The following is a 20177-nucleotide window of genomic DNA, read 5'->3' as shown; positions in this document are numbered from 1 at the left end:
CGTCGTTCTCGCCCGTCTCAGGCAGCGGTCAGCATTGGGCAGGCCGGATCAGCCATTGCGACGACGCCGACAGCTACGGCATCGCAGCATACACCCCAGACTGCGGGTGGGGCAGCAGCACGCGATCGCAGCACCCCGCACGCGATATCCGCTTGGCGTTCGGCCCGCGCCCGACGCAGAGTCAGCCTGTCTCACTCGCCATCTGGCGTCTTACGCGCCGCGGGCTCTTAAGCAGGCCGCTGTGCATCCCCGCTCGATGCAACTGCCGACTGGACAGCAGTGTACCATGACCACGCACCTCCCCACCAACCAGGCCGTGTGGAAGCTCGAGGGGAAGGACGACCCCGATACCGCGCTCGTGCTGCGCGAAGTGCCGCTCCCGGCCGTCGGCGCGACGCAGGTGCTGGTCCAGCGTGAGTCGCGAGTCGGCCGCCCACTGCAGCTGCACTGCGTGGCAGCCCATCCTCTAGCCCTAACCGTGGCCCATCCCCCAGCCCCGCGCTCGCACTGACGCGTGCTCGCGATCCCAGTCAAAGCCCTCTCACTCAACTACCGCGACCTGCTCATGCTGCGCGACCAGTACACGTGGCCCCGCCTCGCCGCGCCCATCCCGCTCTCCGACGGCGCGGGCGTCGTCGTCGCCGTCGGCGCCGCCGTCACCCGCTTCAAACCAGGCGACCGCGTCTCGCCCATCTTCGCGCAGACCCACTTCGCAGGCCTCGTCACCGACGCCGAGGTGGGCTCCACGCTCGGCGGGCCGCGGGACGGCGTCGCGGCGGAGTACGCTGCGTTTGACGAGCACGGCCTTGTGCGCGTCCCGGACAGCCTGAGCTTCGAGGAGGCGGCGAGCGTGCCAGTCGCCGGGGTCACCGCTTGGAACTGCCTCTTTGGCCTTGAGGGCCGCGCGCTCCGCCCGGGCGAGTGGGTGCTCGTCCAGGGGAGCGGGGGCGTGTCCGTCTTCGCGCTGCAGCTCGCCCGGGCCGCGAGGGCGCGCGTACTCGCCACTACCTCGAGTGAGGGGAAGGCCGCGCGCCTGAAGGCCCTCGGCGCCGACCATGTGATAAATTACCGCACTACGCCGGAGTGGGGGGCCGCCGCGCGCGCGCTCGTGCCGGCCGGCTTCGCGCACGTCCTCGACGTCGGCGGGGCCAGCACCCTCCCGCACAGCCTCGTCGCCGTGCGCCGCGACGGCGTCATCTCCATCGTCGGCAAGCTCGACGGCGCCGGCCAGGAGCCCGGGCTCAGCCAGGCGCTCGTGCATACCGCCATCATCCGCGGCATCTGGGTCGGCAGCCGCGCGCAGTTTGACGAGGTGAACGCCGCCATCGAGGCCAACGGCATCCGGCCAGTCGTCGACGAGCGCGTGTTTGACTTTGCGCACCTCCCAGAGGCGTACAAGTACCTCGAGGCGCAGCGCCACTTTGGCAAGGTCGTCGTGCGCGTCTAGGTCAGCAGTAGTAATTAGCGGGGCTAGCGGGGCGGGTGAGCGTCCTACAACCCTGCATAGATATGTACATGTGACGGCGTGGCGGTGGCGCCTCCGCCCGCGCCCGCCCGCCGCCGACGCCGCGCTGTCTCGGAACAATCCCGCGCCGGCTAGTGCGTCCCGTTGACGACCACCTCGTCGACCGAGCTCACTTCCAGCTTGGGGGGTATCCTCGCGCCGGTCCAGCCGCCGGCGTACTCGTCCTCGTCGAGCACGCTCAGCGCGAGCACGAGCGGCGCGATGCCGGCCGTGAGCGGGGCCGTGGCGAGCCTGTCGGCGTTCGTCTTGCCCGCGGGGATGGCCGACGTGATGCTGAATTTCGACTCGCCCGCGCGGCGCACGAGAATCGCCGCGTCGTCGTTCGACAGCAGCAGGTAGCGCGACGTCGGGGACCGCTGGAAGATGGCCCAGATCTGGCGTCAGCGCGTCCCTTGCTGTCTACCCACCTCCTCGGTCAAGTCGCGGTACACTGCGCCCTCCTCGGTGCCGCACTCGTCGCAGAAGGTGCCGATGTCGATGCCAAAGTCGACCGTCTCCATGCACTGCGGGCACCACGCCCCGCTGTCCCCAAGAACCAGCTTAGCGACGTGCGGCGCAAGCCCGGCAAGCACCTCGGTCGGGAGGGACGCGCTCGACTCATGCTTGTACAGCACGACGGCGCGCCCGCGCAGCAGCAGCTCGACGTCGTGCAGCTGGTGTGCTGGCGCGACGCGCCACCCGCGCGCCGTGTTCTCCTTCCCAGCGACCTCGGACGCCCAGAGCGCGGCATTGAGCGGGTCGAACAGCGCGGCGAGGATGAGGCTGCTCGCGCCCAGCCGCCCGGCGGAGGGCAGGTCGGCGTTGGCCGCGAGGCGGGCGCGCACCGGCGCCAGCGCGCCGAGCGCGGCCACTGGCCCGGCGGGCGCGAGGGCGGCAGCGAGGGCGGGAGTAGCGAGCGCACCGCGCAGCTTGGAGGAGAGGGCCGCGCGCGGCGCGCCGACGTGCGTGAAGAGGATGCGCTGTCGCGGCTTGGGCTTGAGCGCCGTCCACGACGACGCGTCGCGCCGTGTTGGCTCGAGCGGGGGCAGCTTGGGGAGGCCGAGGCCGGCGAGGGTGGACAGCGTCGCTGGTGTGGGGTCTGGGAGTGTCTGCGTCATGTCGTTACGAGTTGAGAGATGGAGAAAGAGCAAGAGGAAGAGGGGACAGCGTTGATAAAGCGTTGGTGTCTTTGCTGGTCTCCTTTCCGCCCGCGAGGCACAAGTGGCCGCCCGCCCGCACTTCTCCCCGAGCGCGTTCCTTCTTCCCGTGCTGCCGTAATGACTCACGTGCATCCCGCGCGGCGAACACGGGGAACAGTGGCGCAGAACTGCATGCGCATACATATCTCTGCACGCGCTGCACTGTGCATGCATGCGCGCGCTGGCAGGATGATGCTGCTGCATGCCATATTACAGCCGTCGTCAGTGGCTTGGCGTTGGAACCAAATAAAAATCGTGTCGGCTGACGCCTCTTATTCAGTCGAACTGATCGACCCAAGACGTCTCTCATCCACCGCGTCACTCTCAACACGCGTCTCGTATCCAGCGCCCGGTGTGCCTTGACAACCTTGTCCGAGGTGGTGAGTCGCAGCAACGTAACTGCCGGCGGGGCTGGTACTGACCCACTCACACCAATACTGCTGACTCTTCATCTACGCGTGACTGCGAGCCCGCATGGCCCGCCGCGTCGGACCCGTCTGCTCTGCACCGTCTCCATCCGGCACCAGCCTCACGGCGACGACGCCGGTCTGCACCGATGCCAGGGGGAGAAGTGGCGATGGCGATTGTTTGCAGTCCTGCTTTTTTCTGCCCGACCACATCGCACAAAGCTCGGACGCACAATGGGGAGGATGCTGATTGACGTCGCAAACGTGTCTCTTTCAACATCCAAAGCTGCGCAACCTCCTCCCTCTATTGTCCTGGTGCACAATGTCGAGAGACATGCGGCGGCCTTGGTTATCTCATTCCCGCGACTTGCTCACGACCTCCTCATCTACTTCCACTCACCTCCCAACAACCTCTCTCCACCTTCCCCCCCTGCCCCTCTTCAGCGCACCCCACCCAGCCCCATATTGACATGTCGCACCAATACGACAAGCCCTACGTGCCCGTGGAGCGGCGCACCATCCGCGAAATCGGCGACCACCGCGTGATCGTAAGCCGCCGCCGGTGCCTGCCTCGCTGACCACAGAACCACCGCCTCGAGCTCCTCTGCCGCTGGCACGAGGTCGACTACCCCTCGTGGGCGGCGGTCGAAATCATCTCCGACCCCAGAAAGAAGGACAAGATCGACGGGTACATGGCCGGCTCACCGCGCCGGGTGCTGCGCCAGGGTGGCGGCTTTCGGAACCAGAACGCCGCGAGGAGGCCCCGCTTCAGCACGTCGATATCGAATGACAAGAGCGTGGTCATCGTCGGCCTTGTGGTGCGGACTGACGGCGAGAAGGTCGTCCAATTCTACGTAGAGGGGGATCGCACCCTCTACATGATGACCACAGAAGACGCCATCGCGCACATGCCCAGCGCCTACGCCGACTTCATGTTCCGCCAGTGCGTCGAGTACCATGTGCTCAGCGCATGTGAGGTTCGAGAAGAGTGGTTCCAGCCGGGCTCCCGCCGCTTCGTGATCGATGGCATCGACTGGCTGGCCCGCGCCTTTCCATAATGCTCCACGGGCCGTATGCCGAGTCGCCGAGACGCCACAATGCGACCCCATGTGAAATTAGTTGCTTTTGGCAACCATTTTTGATCCCGTTTCGAGAAAAAATAGTTGTCTGAGTCAACTAATTTTCCAGCGCATTCGGCCCGCATTCGACGGCGCTGCTGACGTGCTCACTCCCCTCCCCTCTGCAAGATATATAAAGCGGGCTGGTCCCACGACTCTAGAGCACCCAACCACCTCATGACGACGTTGAAACGCGCCGCCTCGCCCACGTCCATCGACCCAGCACCAAAGCACCAAGCCACCACCATGACGGGCGAGCCCTCCTCCTCCTCCTCGTCGCCCAACGGCGCAGCCGCAGCCGCCCCCACCGACGCGCAGATCCACGCGATCCGCGCCTTCAACCGCTTCTACACGCGCCGCGCCGGCGTGCTCGACCCGTACCTCAAGTCGGACATGAGCCTCACCGACGTGCGGGTGCTGTACGAGATCCACCACGGCAGCGGGCGCATCACGGCCTCGGACATTGCAAAGACGATCGGCCACGACAACGGGTACCTGTCGCGCATACTCAAGCGGTTCGAGAAGAGCGGCTGGGTGTCGCGCCGCCCGAACCCCGCCGACGCGCGCCAGAGCCTGCTCGCGCTCACGGCTGCGGGCGAGGAAGTGTACGCGCCGCTGCAGGCCAAGAGCCACGCCGAGGCGTCTGCGCTCGTGTCGGACCTCGGCGCGGCGGACCGGGCACGGGTCATCGAGGCCATGGGCACGATCGAGTCGCTGTTGGCTGGTGCAGCCGAGCCAGCGGCCGAAGTCGCCCCCCACAACCCCACACCCGCCCCCGCCCCCGCAGTCACCCTGCGCGGCCTGCTGCCGGGCGACCTCGGCTGGGTCGTGCAGCAGCACGGCGAGATCTACGCGAAAGAGTACAACTGGGATGTGCGGTTCGAGGCGCTCGTCGCGGACATCGTCGGCGGCTTCGTCAAGAATTACGACGCGTCGCGGGAGCGCGTCTGGATCGCAGAGGTGGGCGGCGAGCGCGTCGGCTCAGTGTTCCTCGTGCAGGGCGGTGAACCTGCCACGGCCAAGCTGCGCCTGCTCATCCTCGGGCCCGGTGCGCGCGGCCTCGGGCTCGGCGGGCGGCTTGTGGACGAGGCGATCGTGTTCGCGCGCGAGGCGGGCTACGACAAGGTCGAGCTGTGGACGCACAGCTGCCTGCTTGCCGCGCGCAGAATCTACGCCAAGCGCGGGTTCGAGCTCACCTCGACCGAGACGTACGACGGGTTCGGGTGTACCGGGCTCGTGGGCGAGTTCTACGAGCTCGACCTGGCCAAGTAGACAAGGTAGAGAGCGGAATGCATAGAGTGTTTCAACTTTCGGGCCCCGTGGAGATGCCGACGAGCCCACCCACAACTCGGTCATGTGCTCTCAACAACACTTCACATGACAATAGCAGCCCAACGTCACGAATACCGCAACGCCGTGCGCTAGCTGCTGCTGTTCGCACACCAGCCGGCTACGATAGCATGCACCTCTTAACCGACAGCGGCGAGCGTCGCCCAACCACATCCCCCGCATTACTCTCCCCCAGCCACCACCAACCATGTCCAAGGTGTTTACGCGCGACGAGGTGGAGAAGGTGGGTGGCGACGACGACCCCGCTGACCGCAGCACAACAAGGACGGCGACCTGTGGGTCGTGATCGACTCGACAGTGTACGACCTGTCCAAGTTTGCCAAGCTGCACCCCGGCGGCCTGTCGGTCCTGCTCGACGAGGACGTCGGTGAGCGCCGCCCCCGCTGCCCCGCTCACGCCCAGCCGGGATGGACGCGACGACCGTCTTCTTCTCGCTGCACCGGTACGAGGTCCTCCAGAAGCCGCAGTACAAGCGCCTCGTAGTCGGGCACATTGCGCTCGAGGAGCCCAAGATCCGGCCCGTCGGCGTCGGCGAGCTCTCGCGCGTGCCGTACGCCGAGAGCCCGTGGCTCAACCCGGCCTTCCACAGCCCGTACTACAACGACACGCACCGCGCCCTGCAGAAGGAGTTCCGCGCCTTTGTCGACACGGTGCTGTACCCCGACGCGCAGGCGTGCGAGGCGTCGGGGAAGAACGCCAGCCCGGAAGTGTACAAGGCCATGGCAGAGCGTAAGGTCAACCACATGCGCCTTGGCCCGGGCAAGCACCTGCACGGGCTGACGCTCATGGGCGGGGTCAAGGGCGAGGAGTATGACGCGTTCCAGTGCGTGGCGGGCGAGGGACCCCGATCGAGACGCGTGCTCACACCCCCAGCGAGCTCATCGTGACGCAAGAACTCACGCGCATGCACGCGCGCGGGTACGGCACCGGGCTCGGCTCGGGCGTCTTCCTCGGCCTCCCGCCCGTGATGAACTACGGCGCCGAGCCGCTGCGCAGCCGCGTGATCGACGAGGTGCTCAACGGCAAAAAGGTCATGTGTCTCGCCATCACAGAGGCGTTCGCCGGCTCAGACGTGCAGGGCATGAAGTGCCGCGCCGACCGGCAGGCGGACGGGTCCTGGCTCGTCAACGGGCACAAGAAGTGGATCTCGGCCGGCATGTGGGCCGACTACATCCTGCTCGCGGCCAAGACGTACGGCGGCGACGGGCCAGACGGCGCCGTCACCGCCTTCCTCGTCGACCGGAGCATGGGCTTCGAGACCAAGGCCATTACTACCTCGTACAGCAAGGCAGCGGGCACCTCGTACGTGACCTTTGACGACGTGCGCATCCCGGCCGACCACGTAATCGGGGGCGAGGGCGCCGGCCTGCTCATCATCTTCGGCAACTTCAACCACGAGCGGTGGTACATGTGCGCGTCGATGGCGCGCGGGTGCCGCGGCCTGATTGAGGAGTGTCTCCTCTGGTCTGCCCAGCGCAAGGTCTTCGGCAAGCCGCTGCTCGCGCAGCCCGTCATCCGCAACAAGCTCGCGCTCATGATCTCCAAGGCGGAGGCGATGCAGACGTGGATCGAGCACCTCACGTTCCAGATGACGCGCATGGACCACCGCACCCAGATCAAGCAGCTCGGCGGGCCCATGGCCTTCTGCAAGATGCAGTTTAGTCTGTGGGAGAAGGAGCTCGCCGACCAGGCCGTGCAGATCTTCGGCGGGCGCGCGGTGACCGCCTCAGGCATGGGGCGATACATCGAGATGGCGAACCGCACGGCGCGGTTCGACGCCGTGCTCGGTGGCTCGGAGGAGGTGCTGGGCGACCTGGGCGTGCGCCAGCTCATGCGCGGGATGCCCGAAGACCAGAAGCTGTAGCATAGCAGATTAAAGAAGAACATGTATCCCTAAGGCCCCTCAGGCCGAGGGCAGCGCGTCGACGACGTCGGCGCGGCGCAGTGGCACCGTCGCGCTGACCGTGTCAAACACGCGCGTGAGGCGCTCCTTCCCATACGGCGCCCACCCCGGCTCGCCAGCCTTAATGAAGCCCACCCAGGCGGCGTGCATCTCGTCCGCGAGCGCCTGGGGCGCGTCCCTCCCCGCCAGGGCGACGGGCACGCTCTCGTCCCTCCCGCAGAGGTTGTCGAACGCAAACTCGATCTCGACGGCGTGCGCCGCGCGCAGCTCGCGCACAGGGCTCGGCCACGCAAACTCGTACACCCACGTCTTGGTTGGCCGGGCGGCCGCGAGCTCGGCCGCCGGCTTGCGCATGTACAGGTCGAGCAGGAGGGTTCCGAGCACGTCGCCTGCGTTAGCGCCGGGGAAGGCGCGGCGGACCGCCGCGGCGGCGGCGCGCGGGATCTTGAGGTACCACCGCACCAGGAGCAGCTTCCACCACGGCACGGCTGCCAGCTCAGCCGACGAGAGGAAGAGGCGGTGCTCCTCTGTCGTTGTGCCGATGAGTATCGGGGTATCGATACGCCGCAGCGCGGTGTCGGGGGACGCGGGGAGCGAGCCGGGGTCGAGGGCGAGCTGGAAGCCCGGCGTGCCGTCGAGGATGCTCCGCCCGGCGAGGAGCCTGCCCCTCGCCTCGAGCAGCGCGACGGGGTCGTGCGCGCGCCACGCGTCGGCTGTGGCGGGGATCCCGAGCGCCTTGGTGAGCTCGGCCGTCGGCTTTGCCGCCTCGGCCCTCTCCTTGGCCGCGAGCGGCGCGCTCTGGATGATGGCGCGGGCGACGAGCGCGCGCGTGTCAGCGCGCGCAAGCAGGGCAGCGGTCAGCACGCCGCCCGCGCTCTCGCCCATCAGCGTCACCTGGTCCTTGTTGCCGCCGAATGCCCCGATCTCGGCCGCCACCCAGCGCAGCGCGGCCGCCGCGTCCTCGAGCCCGAGGTTGAGATCCGCGCCCTCGAGCACGGCGAACCCCTCGAATCCCAAGCGGTAGTGGATCGACACGAAGACCACGCCGTCGCGCGCAAAGTTGCCCCCATCATACACCCGGATACAGGCCGCGCCGCGCTCGAGCGCGCCGCCGTGGACCCACACGACGACGGGGTATCCCCCGGGCGGAGGGGCAGCGGCCGGCACCCAGACGTTGAGGTTGAGCACGTCCTCGCCCGGGACCGTCGGCATGTCCTTGAGCACCTCGGCAATCGAGCCCGTGTACTGCGTCTGCGGGGACGTCGGCCCCCACTCGGTGCAGGCGCGCTCGCCTTGCCAAGCGCTGACGGGCTGCGGCGGCCTCCAGCGGTGCTCGCCGAACGGAGCGGCAGCGTACGGGATGTTGAGGAAGCGCCGCACGCCGCTGGCCAGCGCGGTGCCGCGCACCAGCCCGGCGGTGGTGGCGACGAGCGTGGGGTCTGTCGATTCCATTGTGGTGGGAAGGGGAGAGAGAAGAGAAGCGGCGGGGCCAGTGGGTTATAGGTCGTGCGCGAGGCGTCGGCTTGGCTTCCGGATGTCAACATTGCCGTTGTCGGCATCTCGGCCGCCGCGATGCCGATGCCGACGGTGGCGGGGGTGTCCGCTGCGCTCGGACCGATCCACGAGTTGCATTGGACAGTTGCAAGCAACCGCTCTACCTGACTGGCAGGCTTATGCATGGGCGAGATGTGTGGCGGCGGGAGGGGGAGTGCATGCTTGGTCGCGGAGTATCTTTCCACCGACACGTCAAGTGTCTAGTCCCCCTCCCCCCGTTCTCGACCGGACTGAACAACCGCAGTCCGCAATGCCACAGACCTGGCTCGGGACTCGTACAACCGAAAGATCACAGACTGTGCGGCTGCGGGACGGTATGAAGAACTATGATATCGGGAGCACGCCACCAAGCAGCCATGCACCAAGCAGCCACGCACCAAGCAGCCACGTGTCAACGCCGGCGGGTTCCCCACATCACGACCTGGTCTCATCAACCCAGCCCGCAGGATATCGGAGGGAAGGGCAAATGATTCTCCCATCCGATGCGGGAGCTAGGTGAGAACTCTATGCCGTTCGACAAGTCCTTAGTGTGGCAGCAGTGGCAGCTAGAAGGAGTACAAGTGGCACGCGGAGAAGGAGCCCAAGTGGGCAGGCAGCTCCACCGATTCCAACAAGCCGGCTACCGCGCTGATCTTGGACCCATCACCATATGCTTGGCCGGCGGTGCCCAGCCTTGGCTTATCTCATGCTTAGCGTGATGCGCTCATGGAATGCTATAAACTGCAGCAACTGCAGCATGCTGCAATGGCGAGACGGATGCCTTGCGACCGTGCCGAGCCTTTGCCGAGGGGGAGTGGAGCGCTAGGGATCTGTATAGGGTCGAGCGAATACACCGCTCACCCACCCATGTAGAGTTCGATCGTACTCCAAGATCGGCCAGTCGGTGACCTGGGTCACTTTCGCTTAGTTGTTGCACTACCGTGGAGACGGCCGCCCGTGTCTATTCTTGCCGTAGATGCCCATTAGCGACGCGATAGATACGAGCTTGATTCCCAAACGACTGACTCGGTGCACTTGCTCTCGTTTGGGCACGCGTCCGTGTCGTTTGTGGCTGGAGTGGGTGCGGCGAGTTGCGTCATCCACCACGACTGACGTCATTATCGGGCGTGATTGTCGGGAACGGTCACACCCTGACCCGCGGAGGCAGTCAGGCGGGGGGCGCACGGGCCCAGGCCCCGCCCGCCAGGACGAGGATATGCCACTTGTTGACTACCTTGTGCAGGCAGGCCCCACTGAAAAGTAACAGAGCACGCAGAGACAAGGCAGAGGCGTATACAGAGGGAGTTAGAGCGCAGTGGCGAGCCGAGCCTGCAGCGAGCAAGGGAATGCATACCGCCTCCCTCTCGGCTGTAGCAATCACATGTGCCTGCCCCGGTTGCATGTTTAGGCGACGGCGACGGCGGCGACGAGGAGGATGATGCAGGCGACGAAGGCCCCGTGTCAATAGACGACAGGCTACCAAGTGATCTACAGAGCGCTTGTGTGTGTCACCACCCACCGTCAGTCACGTCCGCCCAATTTGCGCATCCACCGTCTCCCTGTTTGTCTTTCCTCCCAACATCCGCTCTCTTGTGTTCCTTCATCCGGCTCGTTTCTACTCCACTCGTCCTCGCTGCCAACCGCCCCGCTTCCGCAGCCTACACGACTCTTCTCGCCATCACTCGCCGCAATGACGGCAATGTCGGCGACGGCGTCATCATGCTCGACCACGACGGCCTCGGTACCATCCCAGCAGGCTCTGCACGACAATGACCCCCCAAATGTCGCCCAGTTGCGATACTCGAGCATCGACCTCTCGACCCTCCCCCGCGACTTCCTCGAGGCAAGCACCCCACAACCCTCCGTGCTGACAATCCACAGTCGTATCCCTACCCCGCCTTTGTCCTCGTCGTGCCAATACAGCCGTCCGACCACTTCAGTGACCATGCCTCCAACTCTTCGTCGACGTCGCTCGCCCCAACTTCGTTTGCGAGGCTGCATCCCTTCGTGCCAGTGTGGACCAACAAACGATGGCGGCGGCTTGCTCGAGGACGATCCCTGCTCGACTGCCTCTCCCTGCGCAGCATGCGCTCCCTCGGTGACTGGGTTCAAGGAAGAGAGGAAAGCAGCGACCCTCGCGACTCGTTGCCATTCGGCGCGCTCAGCCTGTCGTCTCCCGGTGGGAGTAGTGCTCGGGGAGTACCTAAAGCGGGCCACATGAGTAGGAGCGGAAGTACGGGATCGAGCCAGCATGCCGCTTCCCTCGGCAGTAGCGGGCCGAGGAGCTCCGGCTTCGCGTTCTGCCCAGTGAGCTCTGCAGACCTGGATAGCTCCGTCTCCATCTCGACCGAGCCATCTGAATTACCCGACACCGACCGGGCATTGCAGGAATCGACACTCACGCTCGATTTCATCTTGACGGCAAGTCGAGTCCCTTTGCAGCTCTCGCGAACTATGAGACCACTGTACCAGCTACACAACGGGAACCGGGCACTGAGCAAGACGAACCGCTTTGTGGTCGTCACCAGCGTGCCGGCTGGGACAGATCCACTGTTGGCGAGCTCAGAAGCCCCTCTTGTCGACAGGGAAACCTCGGCCCGATTGTCCGTCTACGAGATGGGTACGCCACAACGGAGACATTCCCTTCGCTCTCTCGACGACGAAAGGAGTACCATGGGGTCGTCGCCTGGGCCCCCGCCACTGTCCTCCTCGCCAGTCGTGACGCCGGGCGTGGCGCCAACAGGCCCCCCATCCGACACGTCACGATCTCCACTGAGTCAGGCCGATCAACGGTTTGGGCATGCGAATGTGCCACCAGTGGCCTCGCCTCCGCTGGCATCCCAGATTGCTCCAACGAGCGGGGCTCTGGAGACGCACATGGAGGACACTGTAAAGTCGATGCTCCCCTCAGACTGGGTCGAAGGGTTGCCAGTGTTCTTCGCCAACGGGAGCTCGTGGGTGCCTCGACCGCCACTCACCCAGCCTACCAGCCAGGACGCGGACAGTGCCCCGCGAAGGTCCCACAACGTGGAGAAGCTCCTCGAAACGATCGACTGGTCACAGACACCCCTTGGACCTCGGGAGCAATGGCCAGATAGCTTGACCTCCATCCTGACGCTCACCATGAACTACCCCATCCCCGCATGTGTCTGGTGGGGCGAGGAGCTCACAATGATCTACAACCAGTGGTATGCGGTATGTCTGAGTGCTAGGGATAGATGTTGACCTCTCAGAGCAGCATCACCGACCACCCCGAGGCATTTGGGCAATCGGGGACCGCTGCCTGGGAAAGTGGGTTCTTGTGCGAGAGCCAGGCTGACGCCAGAAATCTACCGCATCACCGGCCCATTGACAGAAGTGGTACTTCATGGAACTGCAATCTTCAACTCTGAAGGTACGCTCGAAAGTTAAACTTGACTGACCATGCCAGTGCTGGAGACGTGGAAGCAGTACGAGGACGAGGTGCCAAAAGAGTCGTACATCATGTACACGTTCATCCCCCTCAAGTCCGCCGACGGTGTCGTCTCCGGCGTGTTCCAAGCCGCCCTCGAACGCACATCGGATATCCTGGGTCCGAGGAGGAACCATGTGCTGCATGAAGTGGCGAAATCGCTGGGTATGTGGTGGCGCCTGTGCGGGGCTGACGTTGCAGCTGTCACGACTACCCGCCCCGAGTTTGACACCAAGCTCCTGGATGGACTCAAAGAGAACCCAAAGGACATTCCATTTGCCATGATTTACAACATGGAGCCTCACCAGGACCATCCAAGTAGGAGGGAACCGTTGGCGCCGTGGCTGACACCGCAGCCTCTGGCAAGGCAGAGGAACGTGCCGCGGCAGGGAGATGTACGCGCTACTGGTACAGCGGAGGCTTCGGCGTCGCCGACGTCGGCCATCGTGGTGTGCCAGAGAACCTTGTCATCACAATTCCAGAGGCGTCCGGCCCTCGTCGCCCGTCACACACGCCCGTTATGGACGATGGTGAAGCCGTCAACGCGTGGCCATTCGAAGAGGCCCTTCGTACTCAAAAGCCTATCCTCGTCCCCAACTGCCGTAATCTCACCGAGGGCTTCCCAATCCGCGTCTGGGATGAGGTTCCAAGAAGCGCAGTTCTCTTGCCCCTCGGTCGGGGGTCCGAGGACAGCACCCCGGCATCCATTCTTGTCATCGGTCTGAGCTCGCGCTTGACCTACGATCAGGCTTACGAGGAGTTCTTCGTCCGTTTCATTGGCCACTCGGAAGCGTAGCTGACCCCAACAGCAATCCCTCGGTCTCGTGCTTAGTGCATCGTTGTCGAGCGTTCGTTCACGCGAGGCAGACGCGCAGCGCATGGAAGACCTCGAGGCGCTCGACCGCGCCAAGAGCATGCTCTTCTCCAACCTCTCTCACGAGCTCTTCACCCCACTTACACTCATTTCGGGGCCACTCGACGATCTCGCCGAAAGTCTCGACAACGAAGATGGGTCTCTCGACCCCACCAAGATCAAAGAGACCTTGGCCCTGGCACGCAAGAATGTCAGCAGCCTGACGCGGTTGGTTACTATCATCATGGACGCCAGCACCGTTGAAGCTGGGCGGACCCAGCCTTCGTACGAGCGCCTCAACCTCGGCAACTACATCTTGGAGACTGTTGTGAGTGTTCAGGCGCTGTCCAGATTGTTCTGACCTCCAGTCCGTGTTCAGCGACATTATCACGGAAAGCCCAGAGATCCAGTTCACGATCGACTGTGACACGGAGCCACACGACGTGTACCTCGATCGCGAAACCTTGGAGAAGTTGCTGGTGGTGCTAATCGGTGGGTGCGAGCGTTGAGCCTTTTCTAACATCCCCAGGTAACTGGTTCAAGTTTACAAAGCGAGGGTGGGTACCAAGGCTATCTCGCGCTGACGTCTCAGGTCAACTCGTACTTCCCTTCGGTACACCACGAAACAGGCCGTTCTCACCATTGAGGGAACTGCTTTCCATGACGGTAGGGTCCGCTCCCTTCAGAAACTGATACTAGATGTAGATGAGGATTTGACCAGGGCCGAAGTCGTCAACCCGCAAGAGGCCGCCACGGACAGTGGGGAGCGAAGCCTGATCATCAATTACGCGAGAGTGGGTTCCACACTTGCACCGTGCACTTCTGACGTCCAAGAAACTCGTTGAGCTGCAACGGGGCGAATTCGAGACGGAGACGACTCAATCTGCGAACGCGACCACAGAGACGCACACCATGCGGTTCCAGTGAGTTAGGGCTTCAGAACACAGCTGACCTTGAACAGATTGGGCACCACGCACCTCCCCATTGATGCAATCGATTCGTCGGGCTCCGCGGGTCTCAGCAAGCAAGCATCGGCCGGGAGCGATTTCATGGTCGAAATCAGACGATGGCGCCGCGAATGGTTGAGCAGTATGGATGTCGGCAAGCCGTCGTCCTCTGCCAACTCCGACGCAGGCGATCTACGCGGACCCGAACCCAGCATGACATCGTTGCGCCGCGAGGACGTTGTCATGGTTGTTCATCGTGAGTGACATGTCGGAGCCCGTGCTGAACCCCACCAGACATTGAAGATACGCGCAAGTACATGCGCCGAATCTTGGAGCGATACTGCACCGTCACCGAAGCGGTCGACGGGCAGGACGCGATGGACATCTGGAACCAGAACCCTCCGGATCTGGTGATCGCGGATGTCACCATGCCGCGTGTAGGTTGCAACGCCGGGAGGTTGCTAACGCCCAGCTCAACGGCTATGGCCTGCTGAGTGCTCTCCGTAGTGGCACGCGAGAGCAGCAGAGCGTCCCATTCATCATCTTGACGGCTCTGGATGACGACCGCCCTCGAGGGGGACAAGGTGCCGACGACTACTTGACCAAGCCCTTCAACGCCACCCAGCTGGTGCAACGGGTGCAGACACAGTGAGTTGCATCGGGTCTACCCATCTGACTTGGCAGGATGCAGCTCGGCCGCAGAAGTCGAACGCTCGAGAACCTATACAGCCAGCGTACCACTGAGCTGCGCATGCTCACGGAGCACGCCCCAGTGGGCATCTTCCGCATGACGCACGACGGATTCATCTCGTACTGCAATCCTGCTTACTACACCATCTTCGGCTTGCCGACGATGACGATTGGGTCTGAGTGGGCTGCAGGAATCGCCGACGAGGATAGGGAGCGGGTGCTAGAGTCGTGGAGGGAGTTTGCAGACACGGCCGCCGACAGCTGCACCATGGAGTACAAGTGCCTGAACAGCGGGCGATACGTCTCCGAGACTTCGATCAAGGTGCCCAAGAAGGAACCTGGGGCGACAACCGACTTCATCGGCTGCATTGTCGACATTACGGAGCGCAAGTTGATCGAAGATCTTCAAGCCCAGCGGGTGGAAGAGGCGGAGAAACGCCAGGCAGAGGCTGAGGAGGCTCGGTCCCAGCAGGAGCTCCTCATCGACATTACGTCTCACGAAATCCGCAACCCGATCAGCAGCCTCATGCAGTGCTCCGAGCTGGTCAAGTCGAATCTGGAAACACTTCAGGAGCAGCTCACGGACGTACTCGACCAGGGGAAGAGCTTCAACCCGACGCGCCAGCTGCTCTTCACCATCAGCGAGGACCTTGACGCGCTGGAGAGCATCTACCAGTGTGCTCTGACGCAAGAGCGCATCTGCAACGACGTGCTGTCACTCGGCAAGGTTCACTTGGACATGCTGCGTGAGTGCCGACTTGTGTTCGTCGCTGACCTGCAGAAATGTACGACATGGACACGGATATCCGCACAGAGTCGGCCAAGATCCTCTCCGTGTTCCAGAACGAGGCACGCATGACGCGCACGACGCTTGAGGTCGAGTATGCGGACAGCTTTGACGAGCTCGGCCTGCAGAACATCATGACGGATCGCGTGCGGCTGGGCCAAGTGATCACGAATCTGATCTCGAACGCGGTTCGATTCACCTCCAACTCTCGTGAGTGCTTGGTCTGCGTGGCAACATCTGACCGCCCAGCCGTCCGCCATGTGACCCTCTCACTCGACATTGGCCTCTACCCGCCTATCGACGAGTCATGCCTCAAGCCGCCTGACCTGACCTCTCCGGCTGAAGACCGCCGCAATCTGACGCCCGACTCGCCAATCTACTGCTACTTCTCGGTCAAAGACACTGGGCCGGGCATGACGCCCGACGAGCTTGAGCTGCTGTTCCAGCGCTTCTCGCAGGCGTCGGCCAAGGTGCACACCGTGTTTGGCGGCTCTGGTCTCGGCCTGTTCGTCTGCCGCAAGATTGTCGAGCGGATGGGCGGGCGAATCGAGGTGGTGTCCGACTACGGTGTCGGCACGGTCTTCAGGTTCTTCATCGAGGCGCACCCTGTACTCCCGGAAATCGAAGAGGTCATTGTGACGCCGGGGCTTGTCGAGGACGCCGAAGTGGCTGAGACTTCCTCGCCCGTGCCGCCTCCGCTGCGGGTCGAGACGCCAGCCAAGAAGAACACTCTGAAGGAGCGGGCAGTCGAAGTGTCACCACAATATATCCCGCGCGTGCTGGTCGTCGAGGACAATCTCATCAACCGCAAGCTGCTCGTGCGGCAGCTCAAGCACGTCGGCATCAAGGTCGACAGCGTGATCAATGGCCTCGAAGGGCTCGAGACTGTGGCCAAGGCGATGGCGGTGGATGGGCCCAGCTCGGAGCGGTACGACGCCGTGCTCATGGACCTCGAGATGCCCGTGATGGGCGGGCTGGCCGCGACGCGGCGGATCCGCGAGCTGGAGGAGCAGGGTGTGCTGGTGCGGTCGTATGTGATTGCTTTGAGTAAGTCGGTCGGCGGTGGCACGCGCTGACTCGCTAGCCGGCAACGCACGCCAAGTGCGTGTCGACTCGTCGATGGAGGACTTTAACGCCGTGCTCATCAAGCCGTACCGGCTCGACGAGCTGCTGCGGAACATTGACGACATGGTCAAGCTGCGCACGGCAGCGGCAGCGGCCGTGGACGAGGTCGCGACGGCGGTTACGGATGTGCTTCGGCAGTCCAATGTTGCATAGACGTGTTGTATAGACGTGTTGTATTATATGCGTGTGATGCAGCGCATGCATGTGGAGCGGTTGGAGAGGGCTGGCCGAGGGTACACCGAGGGCCCGGCGTCGGTCGCCGGCGCTTACGGCGCTTAAGGATGTCGACTCGAGTGGAGGTCGACCACGCCGTCGACCCCCTCGTCTTTGTCATCGCCCACTACACGACGACAATGCCCCTCCCGCGCCTGCAGTACCAAGTCGTCAACGCGTTCGCGCCGACCCCACACGCCGGCAACCAGGCGTCGGTCGTGCTCCTCCCAGCCGGCGACCCGCGCGCGCGGGACGACGGCTACCTGCAGGCCGTAGCAGCCGACTTTAACCTCGCCGAGACGGCGTACCTCGAGCCGCTCAGCCCCACTGCCTCAGTACCGACCTACGCGCTGCGGTGGTTCACCCCGGTCGAAGAGGTGCCGCTGTGCGGGCACGCGACGTTGGCCGCCGCGCACGTCCTCTTCACCCTCCATCCCCAAGCGGACGAACTCGCATTCGAGACGCGCTGGCGCGGCACGCTGCGTGCGCACCGCGAGGGCGAGGGTGTGCGCCTCGACCTCCCGGTCGCAGAGGTAACCCCGCACCCTGACGCCTCGGTCGGCGCCGTGGTCGCCGCCGCGCTGGGGTTCGCGGAGGAGGATATCCTCAGAGTCGGGGTGTACGACTACGGCGGGGACACGCCCGTCGTCCAGCTGCGCCCGGGCGTCGACCTCGCCTCGCTGGTGCTCGACAAGTCGAGGCTGGGGGACAAGGTGCCCGTCATCCTCGTGGTCACGCAGCTTGCGGAGAGCGGGGAGACGCTGCGCGCGAATGCGCGCGTCTTCGACCCGTACCTCGCCGATCCCGAGGACCCGGTCGTGAGTAGCGCGCAAGGGCGAGCTGACGAGGCAGACCGGCTCGGCGTGGGCCACGTTGACGGGGTACTACCTCGCCGGGATGGGCTCGGCGGACGCCGCGGCCGCGCTTGGGGTGGCGGCGGACGCGCTCGGCGCGGCGGAGATCGACGCGCGCCAGCTCAGCCGGAGGGGAGGGGGCATGCTCTGTCGCCTGGTGGAGGGGCGCGCGCACCTCGTCGGAAGGGGGTGGCGCACACACGTCGGCGAGCTCGAGGTGCTGTAGCGCTGAGACTGGTAACTCTATGCGACTATACATGGCTGCGGAGCGCCGATGGGGGCGGGTACTCTGGACTGTCCGTGGGCTCCTGGTCGACGTAGCCGTCCTGCGTTGGCACCGGCCCGTGGCCGGAGGCGAGGGACGCGCGCACGACGCGTCGTCGGCCGGCACGGGGACGGTCGGCTGCCCAATGTAAGTGGCGTACGTGGAGTCTCGACTTGTTGATTCCTGCAAACAAGAATGACCTACAACGACGTGCATGAGTGCAGACGCAGAACTACCAAGGTCCGGGACGAGGTAATCACCGAGATACCCAAGCAGGAAATCTACTCCTCCCCCGCGGCAAGGGCACCCATCATCAGAAAGTCACAGAGCGGACGGGTGAACTTGATCTGCGCCTCGCCTAGGCTCATCTGGCGGACGTTCTTGTCCCCGTCGTAAATGTAGTCGACCTTCGGGCTGCCGTTGACGACGCGGATACAGAGGACAGTGTGCTTTTCCTCCTCCGGGTCGTCGAGGGTCGGGTCGAGGTCGCCTGTAAAGCCAAGGGCCTTGATCTTCATGGGCTGGTTGACGTATCCGCCACCACCGGGGAGGGGCACGGGCTTGGAGGTCGTCCTGGCGAGGTACTTGACGGCGGCGGGGTGGTCCTTGATATCGTCGGCGGGGACGAGGCCGGCGGGCACGCGAAGCCTAACGGTAGGCTCGTAGTAGCAGAAGAGGTATAGCTGGTTGTTCTGGTGCTGTTAGTGCCACTGACCCAGAGAGGGGAGACTCACGAGGACGCAGTGGTCGGCGACGGCACGCAGGGTGAACTCGGTGTTGGTCTTAGTCGTGACCGTGGCTGTGGCCGCCATGATCTTGAACTTCGGCTTGGACTTCGTCTTGGATGTCTTGGACTTGGGCATCGTCTCAAGCCCCGCCATACCCTTCTTGAAAAAGTAATCGAGCTCAAGCTGCACATGGCCATGCTCGACGAGGTAGTCGCGGACCAGACGGGTGAACTCGACACGCGCGGCGGCGAGGGGCATCTGGCGGAGGATCTCGAGACCCGGCACAGCAAGGGTCGTCTGGTCGCCGTCGTAGGTGTATTCCACCATGTCGATACCGTCCTCCTCGAAGACACGGAGGACCTTGGACATCTTCTCCTCGACCTCCCACGGCACGTAGGGGGCATTGAGCTTCTTGATCTTCGTCGGCTGGTCGAGGTAGCCGTTGGCGCCGCCGGGGAGGGGCACCGGCGGGAACTCGACCGTGGCCAAGTACTCGCGCACGACAGAGTCGCCCATGAACTCGGCGGCGGGGACGAACTCGCCGATGATGTTCTCGTTCCAGCCGACGAGGATTTCGAGCTCGTTGTCCTGGTGTCAGGCGTACAAAGTCATGGCACTCACGATGACGCGGTGGTCGCTGACGTCGCTCACGGTCCACTTGGACCAGTATGCGGGCTTGACCTTGGGCGCGGACTCGTTCTCGTTCTTCGACATGGTGGGTGGTGTGATCAAGGTGGGAGAGTGAGTGAGAGAGTGAGTGTTAGAAGACGAATTGGTGAGGTGAGGGAGGCTTTTTATGCACGTCGAGGGGGGGCGGGGGGCGCGGGCGACGATGGGTCGCAGCGACCAACCCCCCGACGCGGGTGACGCCCAACACGTTGCACGTCGCGCCGTTGCCATGGTCTGCGTGCACGAGGCCGCCCGACGCCCTTGGGGTGGTGATCAGTGTGCATGGGCGTGATGTTGGGTGAACGCGCGGCTCGCCGGGCGGATGTGGCGCCACGCCGGCGAGCTGAGTGGCGGCATGGCTCGCAGTAGCCACTCGACGCCCTCATTCCCGCCGCCCACGTGGGGATCTGGCGAGCCCCCGCGATATGGCGAGCTGTCGGCATGGCCTGCCTGAATGAGGCTCTCATACGCTCTTGGTGTTGATCAGCAGGTGTCATTTTAGGTGAGTGACGCCTCGATCTGTTGTTGGGCTGCAAACAAGACTGATCTGCGACGATTTGCATAGCTGCATACGTGGAGAT

At 64.2% G+C, this 20177-nt stretch overlaps 9 protein-coding genes across 9 annotated transcripts; 6 read left to right on the top strand and 3 right to left on the bottom strand.

The window, feature by feature from the left end:
• Positions 1-286: 286 nt before the first annotated feature.
• On the top strand, positions 287-1447 carry Q8F55_006019 (uncharacterized protein; the record flags this gene model as incomplete). Its single annotated transcript, XM_069354491.1, has 2 exons — positions 287-413; positions 531-1447. The coding sequence occupies 2 exons, from the start codon at positions 287-289 to the stop codon at positions 1445-1447; spliced, it is 1044 nt and encodes a 347-aa protein (XP_069209133.1).
• Positions 1448-1596: 149 nt separating this feature from the next.
• On the bottom strand, positions 1597-2622 carry Q8F55_006018 (uncharacterized protein; the record flags this gene model as incomplete). The annotated part of the gene is made up of 2 exons (XM_069354490.1): positions 1597-1899; positions 1933-2622. The coding sequence occupies 2 exons, from the start codon at positions 2620-2622 to the stop codon at positions 1597-1599; spliced, it is 993 nt and encodes a 330-aa protein (XP_069209132.1).
• A 958-nt stretch (positions 2623-3580) lies between these two features.
• On the top strand, positions 3581-4168 carry Q8F55_006017 (uncharacterized protein; the record flags this gene model as incomplete). Its single annotated transcript, XM_069354489.1, has 2 exons — positions 3581-3658; positions 3695-4168. The coding sequence occupies 2 exons, from the start codon at positions 3581-3583 to the stop codon at positions 4166-4168; spliced, it is 552 nt and encodes a 183-aa protein (XP_069209131.1).
• Positions 4169-4474: 306 nt separating this feature from the next.
• On the top strand, positions 4475-5500 carry Q8F55_006016 (uncharacterized protein; the record flags this gene model as incomplete). The annotated part of the gene is made up of 1 exon (XM_069354488.1): positions 4475-5500. The coding sequence occupies one exon, from the start codon at positions 4475-4477 to the stop codon at positions 5498-5500; it is 1026 nt and encodes a 341-aa protein (XP_069209130.1).
• Positions 5501-5765: 265 nt separating this feature from the next.
• Q8F55_006015 (uncharacterized protein) lies at positions 5766-7442 on the top strand (the record flags this gene model as incomplete). The annotated part of the gene is made up of 4 exons (XM_069354487.1): positions 5766-5801; positions 5834-5945; positions 5981-6401; positions 6452-7442. The coding sequence occupies 4 exons, from the start codon at positions 5766-5768 to the stop codon at positions 7440-7442; spliced, it is 1560 nt and encodes a 519-aa protein (XP_069209129.1).
• A 39-nt stretch (positions 7443-7481) lies between these two features.
• Positions 7482-8933, bottom strand: Q8F55_006014 (uncharacterized protein; the record flags this gene model as incomplete). Its single annotated transcript, XM_069354486.1, has 1 exon — positions 7482-8933. One exon carries the CDS (start codon positions 8931-8933, stop codon positions 7482-7484), a length of 1452 nt encoding a protein of 483 aa, XP_069209128.1.
• Positions 8934-12437: 3504 nt separating this feature from the next.
• Q8F55_006013 (uncharacterized protein) lies at positions 12438-17020 on the top strand (the record flags this gene model as incomplete). Its single annotated transcript, XM_069354485.1, has 16 exons — positions 12438-12630; positions 12667-12783; positions 12822-13231; positions 13275-13646; positions 13687-13810; positions 13848-13875; positions 13911-13984; positions 14018-14112; positions 14153-14241; positions 14280-14521; positions 14560-14702; positions 14738-14913; positions 14950-15701; positions 15737-15952; positions 15992-16789; positions 16827-17020. 16 exons carry the CDS (start codon positions 12438-12440, stop codon positions 17018-17020), a joined length of 4023 nt encoding a protein of 1340 aa, XP_069209127.1.
• A 128-nt stretch (positions 17021-17148) lies between these two features.
• Positions 17149-18160, top strand: Q8F55_006012 (uncharacterized protein; the record flags this gene model as incomplete). Its single annotated transcript, XM_069354484.1, has 2 exons — positions 17149-17898; positions 17933-18160. The coding sequence occupies 2 exons, from the start codon at positions 17149-17151 to the stop codon at positions 18158-18160; spliced, it is 978 nt and encodes a 325-aa protein (XP_069209126.1).
• Positions 18161-18480: 320 nt separating this feature from the next.
• Q8F55_006011 (uncharacterized protein) lies at positions 18481-19641 on the bottom strand (the record flags this gene model as incomplete). The annotated part of the gene is made up of 3 exons (XM_069354483.1): positions 18481-18891; positions 18934-19515; positions 19549-19641. 3 exons carry the CDS (start codon positions 19639-19641, stop codon positions 18481-18483), a joined length of 1086 nt encoding a protein of 361 aa, XP_069209125.1.
• Between the last annotated feature and the right edge of the window lie 536 nt (positions 19642-20177).

This window comes from Vanrija albida, assembly GCF_041260175.1.
Source record: "Vanrija albida strain AlHP1 chromosome Unknown contig_4, whole genome shotgun sequence".
NCBI classification, from domain to species: domain Eukaryota; kingdom Fungi; phylum Basidiomycota; class Tremellomycetes; order Trichosporonales; family Trichosporonaceae; genus Vanrija; species Vanrija albida.
The sequence above is the reverse complement of the archived record's forward strand: the minus strand, read 5'-3'. Positions and strand labels throughout refer to the sequence as shown.